Here is a 15933-nt window from a genome sequence, read left to right on the forward strand (position 1 = left end):
ATCATTTTCCGAATGATTTGGATGTTTTAAATTTTAATTCATGGCTGAAATAGTTGTCAGGAGGTTGTGTCAGGGTGCTGTGCTCACTCATGGCTCTTTTTGGATTGCAGGAGATGGATGTTTACATTTAGCAATGGATCTTAGGAAACATCAAATCATGGACTTCAGCTCTAAAGGACTCTCTCTCTCTCTCCTTCTCCTCTCCTCTTCTCTCTCTCTCTCTCTCTCTCTCTGTCACTCTAACTCTCTCTCTCTCTCTTTTGAATTACGAGACATATCGGTTCACATAGCGAATTTGGAGATGGCAAAGAAGGAGGCAGCTCGCGGTTCTCACGGCAAACATGGAGTTGGGTTACACCGTGGAATAAAAGGCCGGTGCAGAAACCAGAGAGGACTGCTCGGGACCTTTATTGCGTTTCGCTGTTCTCGGCCTGAGCAGCAATCCTTTTCGTTCCTAGATAAAGTTTGAGGACAAAATGAATTATATTTTCATCATCGCGGGCCTTGGTCTATTGGCTTTGTCAGGTGAGCTATGAATTGCGATATCCGGGGCAGAGTTCATATTTATACGAGGACGATTTTTACCTCCGCTACCAAAGGTCGATGGAGGTTATGTTTTTACCCCTGTCTGTTTGTCTGTGAGCAGGATATCTCAAAAAGTCATGGACAGATTTGGACAGAATTTGGTGGAGAGGTTGGGTGTGTGACTAAGACGAAATGATTCGATTTTGGTGAAGATCTGGATACTAGAATTATTTAATTGATTCGGCCAAAAATGATATATAGCACGATATTTCAAAAAAATTTGGACAGTTTCGGACGAAATTTGGTGCACAGGTTGGGTATGTGACAAGGACAATAATTACCCATTCTTTGACATTACAGGGTAGTAATATTATGTGACAAATAACATTACAGGGTAGTTTCTGAATTCAAATGCAAACATCTTAGAATCCAAGTTATCCCAGTGGGTTTAATGTTTCATTCCATGGGTGTCCTGTTATCTGGGACTCTCGTTAACTCCATGCAAGTCGTTGGTATTGATGCTTTTAACCCTTCGATGCATTCGTGGGTCTTTTTTGTCTGGCATGATTTTTTTTTTGTAATAACTTTGTTGTAAAAACGTTTTTACCCATGATCTTTCAGATTTCTTTCAAATAAACACCAATGCATATATCTGAAAGTGTGTATTGGTTTTTTTTGTTCAGGATGGGGGGGGGGGGGGGTTGTTTTAAAAATTCAACCCCTATAATGCAATCGTGAGTCTTTTATGGCCTCAGGCTATGTCTCTATAACTTTGTTATAAAAACGTTTTTACCCATTATCTTTCATATATGCTTTCAGTACAGGGTAATACATGTTCTTCTGTGTGTTTTGGGTTTTCTTTTCAGGATGGGGAAGAATTAATTATTTTAATTTTTACCCCATCACATTGCCTGGCATGATTGTTTCACTGTAACTTTGTTATAAAAACGATTTAACACATAATCTTTCATATACACTTTGAATGAAGGGTAAGACATATTCCTGGATGGGTGTTTTGGGGTTTTTTATTTTTTAAATCCCACTAGTGTACCCTTATTTACAAGTGAATGGATCTATTGTGTTGTGTTTTTTTTGTAAATACTCATACATGCTATTGGAATGCATGTTTTTTTGTTGTTTTTTTACACACACACACACACACACACACACACACACACACACACACACACACACACACACACACACACGAGTGGGGGCAGGTAATAGTACAACCCTATTCTGGGGGAGCAAACAATCGCCATGCCAAGTTTGAGCCTTGTGGGTCAAAGGGTGTGGAAGGTACATTGGAACACACCATACGCACGCATGCAGCACCGCTTTATAAAGGGGTGCTGGGGTAGGAATGCAATAATTCAATAATAATAAAAATTTAAATGATACATCTAAAAGAATACAATAGTAAAGAAAATTACATTTTATTTGTTTGTTTTGTTTTTACAATAACCTAAATGCTAAACTGGTCCAAACAAAAAACACAAAACCATGACTGCATTCGTTGGGGGGAAGTTTTAAAAATAAATTTCCCCGATCCTGAAAGAAAAAAACCCCCCCAAAACACATACAGGAATACGTCCTACCCTTCATTCAAAGTGTATATGAAAGATAATGTGTAAAATCGTTTTTATAACAAAGTTACAATGAAACAATCATGCCAGGCAATGTGATGGGGTAAAAAAAAGAAAATTCCTCCCTATCCTGAACCCCCCCCCCCCCCACCCCCACAACAGAGGAATATGTATTACCCTGTACTCAAAGCATATATGAAAGATAATGGGTAAAAACGTTTTTATAACAAAGTTATGGAGATACAAAAATCATGTTGGGTCCGGGTCCAAAAAGACCCACGAATGCATTCTAGGGGTATACATTTAAATTTTTTTATCCCCCAATCCTGAAATGAAAAAAACCACAAAATACACATACAGGAATATGTATTACCCTTCATTCAAAGTGTATATGAAGGATAATGTGTAAAATCGTTTTCATAACAGTTACAGTGAAACAATCATGTCAGGCAATGTGATGGGATAAAAATGTAAAAAATTAATTCCTCCCCATCCTGAACCCCCCCCCCCCCCCCCCCAAAACAGAGGAACATGTATTACCCTGTACTCAAAGCAGATATGAAAGATAATGGGTAAAAACGTTTTTATTACAAAGTTAGAGATACAAAAATAATGTTGGGTCCGGGTCCAAAAGGACCCACTAATGCATTCTAGGGGTATACTTTAAAAAAATAAATCCCCCTATCCTGAAATGAAAAAAAACCAAAAACACATACAGGAATATGTATAAGATCATGTGTAGAATCATTTTTATGACAAAGTTACAGTGAAACAAACAATCATGCAAGGCAGGGTTGGGGTAAAAATAAAATAAATAATTTTCCCGATCCTGAAAGAAAAAGAAAAACACACATACATGAGTATGTATTACCCTTCATTAAAACTGTATATGAAAGATAATGTGTAAAATCGTTTTATAACAAAGTTATAGAGACATAGCCTGAGGCCATAAAAGACCCCCGATTGCATTATAGGGGTTATCTTGAGAAATTGTATCCTAGGGTTAAGACCTCATCCCAACTCGTCTGTGAGAAAATATCACTCTCACAAATTATACAAGAATCCATTGTTACAGGAGTTGGCTGGATATCCTAGAGGTAGGTGCACTCACCTCAATACTGTTTGAAAAAAGGGGTTTGAATCTCATGCAAGATGTACGCATGCATCGTTTGAAAGTAACTTTAAGCCAGACAAAGCAACATACGATGTTATTTTTTTAAACTAGTAGATATCTCTATATCTACTAGTATGTATGTTACCTTATCTATCTTATCTTATCTAGTATCGAGTTATCTTATCTAGTATGTATGTTATCTAGATATGTAAACTGTTACCTTGGAAACATCTATGTGTGTGCTGTCGATTGGATGGATGTTAATCTGGAGGACCTCTCTGGACTTTAACAACAAACATGAGTAACCAATGTGACGTGTTAAATAAGGTGGTGTAAAAGAGGGTGCATCATCTGCCATAATCTTCCGTTTGAATGGTTTGTTTGTTTGTTTTTCTCCAGCCTTGAAAACCTTTATTTTATTTCAATGTAATCATATATGTGAACACTGTAGAACACAAATCGCCTTGTTTGCATTTCCAAAAAGCATCAGTTTACTTTTATTTGGGGAAAAACTTTACGCCGTCTCGGCCAATCAAATTAGACGCGCACACTGAAGGTGGAGTAACAACTGGATTCAGACAAAAATGGCGGCATCGAGTGATGCAACGACAGAGTTAACTTCATCCAAAAGATCTATTTAGTGCATCTTTTTGTCGAAGATCGTTCAAAAATCATCAGTTTCTCCAAGAAGAGTTGGCAGAAGGTTCAGTTCTGGACTGTTCCGTTTGACCCAGCGGCTCCGTATGGTTACCATCGCACCTGTTATTCAACGTTCACGAACATATCGAATATAGATCGTGCTTGGAAATGCAAAGCAAGAGTTGAAAAGATCCTTCAAACATCCTTTTTCTAAAGACTGTGCAGGGTAAGGTGTTCTTTGAACTCTCTAGTTGGTAGATGTTAAAGATCCCACGGTGTCTTTCGGGAAGAGTAGGTGAATTATCACCGGCATCCTGAACACGAATTCCTGCCCTGACTGGGAAGTCAACCAGCATAAACCTTTACCAGGAAACTGTTTTGGCAGCACCAACTCTCTATGTAAGAGTCTGTAACATTGATGGTCGATGATTATGATGATTATGATGATGGTATACAAAATGTACTTTGATATCCTTTTTTGTTTGCTTCTTTATTCTGGATGTAAGCTCCTCAAAAATGATCATTTTGAGTAAATCAAAAAGATCTTTGAATTAATTTGATCATTAACTTGGTTGGGGGAGGAGGAGGACGACAGGGGATATCGATATATAATTGAGCGGAAAAATAATCCAAAACAACTTGTCCACAAAGACTCGTCCAGTTACAAACTTTATCTCTCACCCATTCATTTTATTCATCATCCTGGATTGTTTGCAGCTGTTGTATCAATCCATTGAAAGAAATATGGGAGTTTTGAAGTGACCCAATCCACCTTAGAATGATCGGCGCACATGGCAGAAACCTTCAGACATAGCGATCTTCGGGACATGTGAAGTTCTATCGTGCATGTATACACAAAGAATTAAGTTAAGCACCCCTACACAACGAATTAAGGTAAGCACCCCCTAATATATATTCTTTGTGTATATGTATACATTGGCATATATTCTAAGGTATGTGAGATCAAATAATGATTGGTATGACATTAGCAATTATCCATTGATGAAATTGAGTGATCAAGGTGAAAAAAAGTGATTGGTTGAGTCAGTGATCCGATCACGTGGGTCCTACACACGTTATTGACGCAAAGATCGCTAGAGGTCTTCTCAGAACAATGACTGTACGTTAGAAAACATAAACGTCATCCACACTGTCCGTGATGGACCTATAGCTCCATACTTAAATTGAGGTGAAAATATGCCTAAAATTCCCAAAAAATTTCACCTTAAATTATTCAGAATAAAATATTGAAAACGGCATGATTGTTATGTTTTTATGTGACCATAATATCACTTCTCCAGAAAATATAGCAATATCATGGGTATATTACACTGTTTTGACGACAACAAACTTGTAATGTGCGAGGTTGTAAAAAAACGGGGGGGGGGGGGGGTGCTTAACTTAATTCTTTGTGTATACATACAATAAATTGGGATTGTTACATAAAATGTCTCAACGCTTCGAATAGAAGCCGAAAATACTTGGAAATGCACTTAAGAGAAAGCTCGGGCGAAGCCGAGGTGTTTAACGCTGCACAATGAAAGATTTTGAGTGATACTCCGTATCTGGCTTGGGTGATTCTGAAGGACATATGTGGGGCTTGTGAATGCACAGAGCAAGTTTAAAATCAAATTTTCAAATTATGATATTTACAATTATGTTTGAGAGTGGTGAGGGGGCAGTGGGGATTGCGAGGGTTGTTATATATATATATATATATATATATATATATATATATATATATATATATATATATATATATATTGTTGTGGATCTGCCGCCGGCCTTCTCCCCTTACCAAGGAGTGATTAGTCCCCTTGTCTTTGACTGGCCTGGCGGGACCCGGGACCTATGACGTCCCTCCCGGACAGCGCGAAATAGGGTATTAGGATTAAAATTCGCTATTACCTAATTACTCGCGCTGCCCTGAAATGAGGAAATAAGCCCCGCATGAACCACGTGTGTTGAGACGCCGAGCGGTGCGTACACGCGATCCGTGCCGTTTAGATGGTAAACCCGGTTCCAGCGGTCTTATTCGTGCCATGCTTAGTCAATGGATAAATCACAAAAGAGGTCGAATTGGAAAAAAGGAAGAACAGGTTTATTTACACTATTTACAATGATTCCAGAAAAAGAGGACACTGTGCAGCCTTAAACAGTCTTACTTAATACCCAGGACAAACGGGCCCGTCTCACACACACACACACACGGGGCTTGCAGCTGCAGGATGATGGTCCGCACGTCCAGGGATGGCTCTCGTGCAGCTCCCTCCGGTCTCCGGCTCGTCCCGTGCAGATGGTAAGAGGAGAAGGCAGGAACGCGTAGCGCCGTTTGGACGCACAGGGTTGTTACGGGGCGAACGCAAGGGTGTGGGCTCTGGCGGTTAATCACTGGCAGTCATGGCCACGTTTACTCGCATGGCTGAAGTAGGCGCTATTCGCCACTGGCACGTCTGGCTGCAGCCGTGTACTCGTATCGCCAACGCCTCTTCTTCTTCCCCGCTGGCGCACACGTAATATGGCGAGTTACAGCTCAAAGCCTCAAAGCGCTATCGCAACGAAGTTCTCCCAAGTCCTTCTCCCTCAAAGTTCTCTCGATCACAAGTCCTCTTCGTGTGCTCTCCCCTTGCGAGTCCTCCTCAAGGGCTTTGTGCAGCGACTTATATAGGCACGCCCCGCGAACCTTCTCGAACTCACCAGACGCGCCTCTCCACGCCCTCTCACGCCATGCCGCTAGAGCCCTGATTGGCTGGTGGCTCTTATCGTCAACGCCTCTGACGCTCTGCCTCGACGCCGCCCCCACCCCGACCCCGCGCTCATCCTTCTCAGGCCTACCTCGTGTTACTCGACTAGTGAGCGAGCAAAGGGCAGCAAATGCTTAACAAACTGAGTGGGCAGCCAAAAGGGGCGCGGGATCAATTACGCCCATAGAGGTAGAATTGGAGGGTGGACACAAAATGAACGGGACCTAATCTCATGTCTTTACACAACGCAGATATTAATAGGGGAAATGGCCTATACATACACATACTATGACATAACTAATACTACAAGTGGGCCTATGTGTTGCTCGTGGAACTAACTATGAGGGGCAAACCTTTAGCCTTTAATGATCAATATGTGCAAATCTCAAAACCGTAGCAATGTATATATATGTATGTATATATATATATATATATATATGTATGTATATATATATATATATATATATATATATATATATATATATATATATATATATATATATATATATATATATATATACACAGTGCATTCAGAAAGTATTCAGACCCTTCACATTTTGTTATGTTGCAGCCTTATGCTGAAATCGTGTAAATTCATTTTTTCCCTCATCAATCTACACTCAATACCCCATAATGACAAAGAGAAAACAGGATTTTAGAAAGTTTTGCAAATTTATTAAAAAGAAAAAACTGAAATATCACATTGACATAAGTATTTAGACCCTTTCCTATGACACTTGAAATTTAGCTCAGGTGCCTCCCCTTTCTCTTGATCATCTTTGAGATGTTTCTACACCTTGTGGGTTCCACCTGTGGTAAATTCAATTGATTGGACATGATTTGAAAAGGCACACACCTGTCTATATAAGGTCTCACAGCTGACAATGCATATCGGAGCAAAAACCAAGCCATGAGGTCGAAGGAACTGCCTGCAGAGCTCAGAGACAGGATTGTGTCGAGGCGCCGATGTGGGGAAGCCTACAAAAAAATCTTTGCTGCATTGAAGGTTCCCAAGAGCACAGTCGCCTCCATAATTCTTAAATGGAAGAAGTTTGGAACAACCAGGACTCTTCCTAGTGCTGGCCGCACGGCCAAACTGAGCAATCGGGGGAGAAGGGCCTTGGTAAGAGAGGTGACCAAGAACCCAATGGTCACTCTGGCTGAGCTCCAGAGATCCTGTGTGCATATGGGAGAAACTTCCAGAAGGACAACCATCACTGCAACGCTCCACCGATCTGGGCTTTATGCCAGAGTGGCCAGACGGAAGCCTCTCCTCAGTGAAAGACACATGAAAGCCCGGTTGGAGTTTGCAAAAAAGCACCTAAAGGACTCTCAGACTGCGAGAAACACGATTCTGTGGGTTTTCATGAATTTAAAATGATGAGGGAAAAAATGAATTTAAACGATTTCAGCATAAGGCTGCAACATAACAAAATGTGAAAAAAGTGAAGGGGTCTGAATACTTTCTGAATGCTCTGTACAACATGAATTTATGTTGAAAAGATGTTCAAAGGGCTGGTAGGATGGCCGAGAAACCTCTAAGCTGTCAAGCCTGTGTTTGAATCCTGACCCAGCTACAAACTGCCATCCTGGTATTTCACAGACAGGACGTGGTTCCATCGGATGCATGTTAAAATGGGCGCCACGTCTAACACCATTAGTTGTCGGACGTTAAACGATCTCAAGGTGTCCTTCGTGAAGAGTACGCGAGCTATCACTGGTACCATGGAGAAATTCAAAATTCCTGCCATAACTACTGCGGGAAAGCAATGGCAAACCACCCAATTCATAACCCTTGCACCGATGCTCTGTGTCGAAATATGAACCTGAACAATTCATCTTCATAAAATGGTTAAATAACACGAGTTCTGGAACAGTGTTAATTCACTCCACAGATGTTAATGAACTCATTAGTTAAACTCTTAAAACAATGATTTGTGCTTTAATAAAAGGTTGCAGCCAATAGGTGATGGTTCTCCCTGTTGATAACCCTTTCTTTCCTTGTGTTGTTCCAGCATTTGGCCTCCAGTGCAAAGAGTGCTACCTCCCAACTTCTACATGTGAAGCTAAGACGTGCGATGAAAATGAACAGTGCTTCACTGCCACCTACAAACTGCGTATGTTATTCATTTAAATATACTTACTATGTATACTTCCTTTAAGGGACCCTTTGTTTTTCAGGTACATGTGTGTGGAGCCTCCAACAAATGCCAGAACGGAGGAGAAAGCTAAATGCGAGTGCCTTCAAACGTCGGCATGAAGAAAGAGACCAAGATGGCGTCTTTTTCCCTCAGCTCTCGAATGTTCGACCGCTGACGTCCCACTCTGTCCAATCATCGAGCATTACTCAATCATCCCATCGCACCTCCACCAATCACGAAGGCCGGGGTGTGGCCTCCTCGCCACGGGTCGTTGGGGGATGGACAGATGACGTCGGGATTTCCTTTCTGATCGGCAAATGCTGTTTCTATCGGCCCTGGCGGCGTTGTGAGCGAATGAATCCCATTACAGTGCGATCGTTGTTTTACTGAGCCCTCTATTTCCTGGCTGGCCGAATGCAACAAAACCGAATGGAAGACCACAGGAGGCAAATTACACACTGGGGAATTAATATTTAAGCCCTATAATTAATTAGCACAAAGCCACGCCCCTTATGGCGACATGCAAGTGCTCTTATCTGTACAGACAGCCTACCTAAGTACATCTAGATGGGTTCTTCTTCTTCCTGACACACGGAGCATGCTAATCTACACGATTCTAACTTACCTAAGACGTATTTCATGCCTACCCCCACAAACATAACAATAGTATACATATTTAGGGGTCGCCAGTTTAGGAGTCGTGCAGCCCCCGAATCCGTTCGGGGTAGTCGAAGTCACCAGTTTAGGAGTCGTGGACGGCGAGAGAACGAGGCCATTTGGTTGAGTTCAAAGCATGTTTATTCGTACAGAACCCTGTGTAGCCCGTTTATCGGGTAGCGATATATATATACACATTCAAACACGTCATGCCGGAGCGTTTGCCCGGGAAAGGCGAGACCGGGCGTGCCCGGGCGTCCTGGGCGAGCCCTGGAAAGGCGAGTCTGGACGTGCCCGGGCGTCCTGGGCGAGCCCTGGAAATGCGAGGCTGGGCATGCCCGGGCGTCCTGGGCGAGCCCTGGAAAGGAGAGTCTGGGCATGCCCGGGCGTCCTGGGTGAGCCCTGGAAAGGCGAGACTGGGCGTGCCCAGGCATCCTGGGCGAGCCCTGGAAAGGCGAGTCCGGACATGCCCGGGAAAGGCGAGACTGAGCGTCTCCGGGCGGTCTGGGCGAGCCCGGGAAAGGCGAGTCCGGACATGCCCGGGAAAGGCGAGACTGAGCGTCTCCGGGCGGTCTGGGCGAGCCCGGTACAGCGATCGCTCCGTCGTTGCGTCCCCGGCAGGTGCAATGCGATTGTGTATACCCAGCGGTAACCGCTACACGCGCCCCTCCAGAATCGACCTGCACCGGCAGGGTCAATTTAAGGGGGGTCCCGATGACCCGGCCGAAGCGACCCCTGGAGGGTCGTGGGGGGGGGGTCCGGTGTGGTGGTGGGTGGTCGAGCGAGGGGAACCGTGGACGGGGGGCGGCCTCGCCGCGACGTACTCCGCTGTGCGAAGCACTGGGGGGACGTAGGACCGGGGTAAGCCGACCGAGGGGCTGGTCAAGTCCTCGGGGGAGGCTGCCGAGGTTCCTTGCGGGCCTCCCGAGGTTGCAGTTCGCAGGTGCAGTGCCGAGAAGGCTCGAGCAGCGCTCGGCGTCGGTGCACGCGAAAAACGGTTGAGCCAACCGAGGGGCTGGTTAAGGCCTCGGGGGAGGCTGCCGAGGTTCCTCGCGGGCCTGCCGAGGATGCAGGGTCGGAGAAGTAGTTGCGGCTGTGGTTGTAGAGTGAAGTTGTGCGAAGGTGACGAACAGCAGTGCGCGCGAAGGTAAGGAAGCAGCCGTGCCGCGAACGTCAGAGCGCGCGCAAGAGATGAGCAGCAGTGCCACCCACATCGCGTAACTGCGGTCCTTCGGAGGGTCCTGGAGCGGGCTCGTCCCTCCGGTCGTAGAGGAGGAGCCGAGCGCGGTGCGCGAACCACATGGCCGCTCGTCGGTGCCAAAACTCCGGCAGCGCGATCGAAACTGCCGTGTTCGTTTGTAGCCCCCGAATCCGTTCGGGGGTAGACGAGGTCACCAGTTTAGGGGTCGCCAGTTTAGGAGTCATGCAGCCCCCGAATCCGTTCGGGGGTAGTCGAGGTCACCAGTTTAGGAGTCGTGGACGGTGAGAGAACGAGGCCATTTGGTTGAGTTCAAAGCATGTTTATTCGTACAGAACCCGGCACTCTCTGTGTAGCCCGTTTATCGGGTAGCGATATATATACACACTCAAACACATCATGCCGGAGCGTTTGCCCAGGAAAGGCGAGACCGGGCGTGCCCGGGCGAGCCCTGGAAAGGCGAGTCTGGACGTGCCCGGGCGTCTTGGGCGAGCCCTGGAAAGGCGAGGCTGGGCATGCCCGGGCGTCCTGAGCGAGCCCTGGAAAGGCGAGGCTGGGCATGCCCGGGCGTCCTGGGCGAGCCCTGGAAAGGCGAGACTGGGCGTGCCTGGGCGTCCTGGGCGAGCCCTGGAAAGGCGAGTCCGGATATGCCCGGGAAAGGCGAGACTGAGCGTCTCCGTGCGGTCTGGGCGAGCCCGGGAAAGGCGAGTCCGGACATGCCCAGGAAAGGCGAGACTGAGCGTCTCCGGGCGGTCTGGGAGAGCCCGGCACAGCGATCGCTCCGTGGTTGCGTCCCCGGCAGGTGCAAGGCGATTGTGTATACCCAGCGGTAACCGCTACACACATATATATATATATATATATATATATATATATATATATATATATATATATATATATATATATATATACATACATACATGCTTCCAACTCATCGTGCCAATGGCTTCGTTCTAGTCGTCCTTTGTCTATTGTATATTTGTTGTTTGTTGTTGTTTGTCGTTCTAGTCGTTGTTTGTCGATGGTATATTCCTGTAAATGGTGAGTGCCAAGCAAGGAAGCAACACATACCATTTTTAAAGTCTTTGGTATGACTCAGCTGGAGTCAGATTCTACCTGCCAAATCGTAAGAGCCGATCTTCCAGACTCCAAGTGGACTTTCTAACCATTGCACAGGTCTAGTTGCATGAATGATGTTGACAAACGTTACTAATGTCACATTGTTCTCTTCAATGAACAACATCCAACAGTAAATTAATCTTTTGATTAATCGTTCTTTCTGAACTGATCGGAACACAGTAGAAACGGCTTCACACATTAACCTCTTCAGTGGATGTAGGAAGTATCTTACTATAATTCACCAAATGTCAGTCCATCCGTCTGTCTTTCCTTTTGAAGGTACCGTAAAAACTGCTGAACCGATCGCAACGATATTTTGGATGGGTAATCCTGGGATCTCCAGGAGTAAAATAGGCTATTTAGTTTTCCCAATTTCAGCTTTGGTCTCCAGCATTCTCAGGTTTGGACTCCCGCATAACATTCGCGTTCGCATAATGCTCATTGTGACGATGATTTCATTGTGACGATGTTGTTTTTCCGGGTGCCGCACAAACGGCTGCACCGATCGCTGCACAGCTGCACCGATCGAACTCGGTGACCTCGGACAAAGACCTTTTATAAGGACACGGGTTGAATCCCTGCTTGAGAGAATTCCAACCCCCTCCCCGCCATCACAGCTGTCTCTCCAACTCACAATCCCACGGGATATGCACAAAGGACGACCCAAAACCAATATAAACATCATTAAACATCATTCGTATATAAACATCATTAAAAGTAAATAATGACCTCGGTCAAAGTTCAAACGACATTTAATCTCTACATGAGAGAATTCCACATAGCTATTTGGGTGGTGAAATACGCTAACAGATCGCTGTCTCCAACGACCTTGCCAAGGCCGGAACAGCTATCGGCTCAAAATCCTTTTAACTGTTGATTTGGAAGTTTTTACAATGAAGGAAACATTAACAATGTTGTTAAAAGTTTATTTTGTGATTAATTGGAGTTATGTTGTTTGGAATGAAAAAAGAGATTTCGAGTTCAAGTGAATGACGACATGCCGTGATGGTTTCTACTTTCTGAACGTGAAATTCGCGGATCGCCATATGCAGATTCGCCACAGACCCACGATCGATGTTTCTAAACGTGAACGTACCCGTTTCTTTGCGAACGGGTACGTTTTTCATGGAAGTCCTTCACGAACTTGCTGTCCATGTCTGACGTGCGACTGAAGGTGCTACAGGAATGTGGAATTTATTGGTTTCATGCTTTAGCATTCGCCGTATCTGCATTGTCTGTTTGCTTCTGGCCTCCCACCCGTGCGTAGCACGTCTCTGCGTAGCACGGGTATCTCCCTAGTTCCCCTAAGCTCATTCTTTATTTTAGAAAATCAGTGGAAGTTTTGTGGACTTCCATCAGGTGATTTGCATGAGTCAGGGAACACCTTAAAATCCCCAAACTCGAAAAGAGGACTTAGACATTTCAGTATTTGCAAGGAGGAGGAAGTTATCGTTCCAATGAGTTGGATCCTTTTCCCCACTGCAGCTTACAGATCATCATGCAAATCCATATGGTAGTGTTCTCGATTCACTTTTACCCCCTGTGGAACTTTCCAGTTTCGCAAATTTCCAATATGGTCAAATAAAATGAAGAACCTTGATGCTGCCTTGTTAGCATTTGGCCTTTTTTTAGACATGGAAAAGTTGGCCCATTGCGCTCGGGCACAAAAGTCTTCAGTTCTGGGTCGTCGGACCGGCACCGTCTTCACTAATGATACTTTGCAAGAAAGCGTTTCATTTCCAAGGAAGACGCTGAAGATGCTGTGGGCACAGAACAAGCCAGTTCAAATTCTGCTCCTCTGTGTGGACTTGTGGCACATACTTTGCCATTGCTTTGCTTTTCCCCCAAATTCTCAGTGGCAATGTGATGCATTATTAACTTGGGTATTGCGGAAACTTGAATCCCTGACGCTCCTAGCACTCCTCAAATCACACCATTAAATATTTCTTTATACATACAACCCACATGATATTGGGCCTGGCAGAATAGCTTTGATCTATCTCGTCTGGGTGTGATTCTTGACCCGACTATAGACTATCACCCTGGTGCTTCCCAGGTGGGGCATTGCGTGAATGCCTATGTCATCGCTGGAAGGGGACGGACACACGTACCAGCGTTAGTATCCGGTTGATTTTATAGATCCCACAATGTCTCGCTAAGAGTAGGTGAGCATACCGGAATCCTGGCCAAGTACCAAATACCTTGACTGGTTCTCACTGGGATGCCGGGATGGAGACAAGCACAGATGGAGTGTTATGATATTGTAAGAACGAGGTTAACAGAGAATGTTGTGCATGGTCTAAATATATTTGAGGATTGCCCGTTTTGTGATGCCACTTACAAAAATTGGAGTGAACGTAGAGGTAAACGACATGTAAAGCGCAGAAGTAAAGCAAGGGAATATATAACAAAGTGGAAGAAAATAATGTAGAAATGATGGGATTTCTAAATGACCGGATGTTTGTTTCCACTTCCTGCAGCCGCTGGCATCAACTTTAAGGCCAAGGGTTGCATCCAAAAGAATGTCTGCACTATCAACGGTACCACAATTCCAGATTTACCCATTACCGCAAAAATGGAATGCTGCAACACGAAGCTCTGCAACAACGCTCCAAAACTCACATCGACCCAGCTTGCCGGTGCGCTCGGCCTATCCTCAGTCCTGATTTTTTCTTCCAGCCTTTTCTGATAGTTCAGAGGTCGAGAACTGGCTCCGCCAGTTGAAGAGTAACAGGATCAATGGCTGATTAGTTGTACTGTACTTGAATATTTGTGTAACTGACAATGTAATAATGGTGGTAATATAATAAAACCTCTTCCTAGTCTAAACTACACCAAAAATCTGCAATACAAAGACTTCCTGTACCTGTTATATGTAGAATTGTCTGCCCCCTACCACCCCCTTAAACTCCGCATTTCCATTATTTTATCTGCATGTGCAGCTGCATTACTTGCTTCGTCATGTAACCTGATCTTCTGTAATCGACCTTCCCCAAGCACAATAAAACAACACTTGCTTCCTTTTGAGTACATGTCACGTTTAACTGATTAACCAATCCTGGGGTTAAACCCCACATGGGAAACATTACCCCATGGGGATTTTCATAATTCACATCAAAACTATAAAAGTGTCTTCCAAAAACCGGTTTGAGCTGCACATGAATGCGATGGCCTAGTGGTGATGAAAAAAAGATGGCGTCCCAATGTCCACGGCTTTTAAACCTGGATGAAGATGGTAGTACATTAAAGGGTTGGATTTTAACTTCCTGGAATTGAGGTTGTCTCAGGTGAATTAGGCAATTAGCAGGTTATGAGATTATTGGTGCACATCTAAACTGCCTCATAAACACCATTCAGGTAAAGGTGAATCTGTCTGCTGCACATCACCTGGACTACATATATCATTCCAGTCCACGCTTTTGTTTGACTCTTAATGTCTTTAAGACAACTTCAGATGGAATATGGATGCCAACTGTAGTAAAACCCACCTGTGCCACCCAAAATCCCCCTAAATGAAGAAAAATTACACTCAAGTCTTTCCTGAGAATCGTCGTACTAAAATCCACAATTTGGTGTCTGTCTGTCTGACGATTTTTGATCGCGATACATCGATCGTTACTTATCAAATCTCGACCAAACTTTATAGGATGACTAAGGGTCACACTATGAAGGTTGTAGCGCATTCATTTCCCCCCCAACCCTCAAGTGGGTTTTCCCCACCAATGGTGTTGCGTGTTTACGTGTATACCAGTGTTAAGATGGCTTTATCATGACATTTTTCCAAGGCCGCTTCTAACTAGAGAGGTTCCAGGGAACCTGAACTCAACTGGTCTATATCAATATGGTTAGCATATGGCCAATATGGCCACCAGGTCACATGACCTATGATGTCATCATTATGATATGCATCCAATCAAGTGCCATACTATACGTGGTCAAAGTTTCACCTCAATCGATCGTAAAATGAAGGCAGAGATGCATTTTAAATGTTTTCATCAAATCCAATATGGCCGCCATGTCATGTGCCCTGTGACGTCTTAATTAGGATATACATCCGAACAAGTGATATACTATAAGTGGTCAAAGTTTCAACTCAATTGATCAAAAAATGAAGGCGGAGATGCATTTTAAAGGTATTCATGAAATCCAATATGGCCGCCATGTCACGTGACCTATAACGTCACCGGTATATATACCCGTCATATATGTG

General features: G+C 44.3%; 1 protein-coding gene across 1 annotated transcript; it reads left to right on the forward strand.

Annotated features, from left to right (window-relative positions):
• The first annotated feature begins 392 nt into the window (after window positions 1–392).
• LOC144889715 (uncharacterized) lies at window positions 393–14743 on the forward strand. Its single transcript, XM_078770899.1, has 3 exons — window positions 393–525; window positions 8624–8725; window positions 14204–14743. Exons 1-3 carry the CDS (start codon window positions 477–479, stop codon window positions 14410–14412), a joined length of 360 nt encoding a protein of 119 aa, XP_078627025.1. The 5' UTR covers window positions 393–476; the 3' UTR covers window positions 14413–14743.
• The last annotated feature ends 1190 nt before the right edge of the window (window positions 14744–15933 follow it).

Source organism: Myxine glutinosa, chromosome 1 (genome assembly GCF_964187855.1).
Source record: "Myxine glutinosa chromosome 1, kmMyxGlut1.1, whole genome shotgun sequence".
NCBI lineage: Eukaryota > Metazoa > Chordata > Myxini > Myxiniformes > Myxinidae > Myxine > Myxine glutinosa.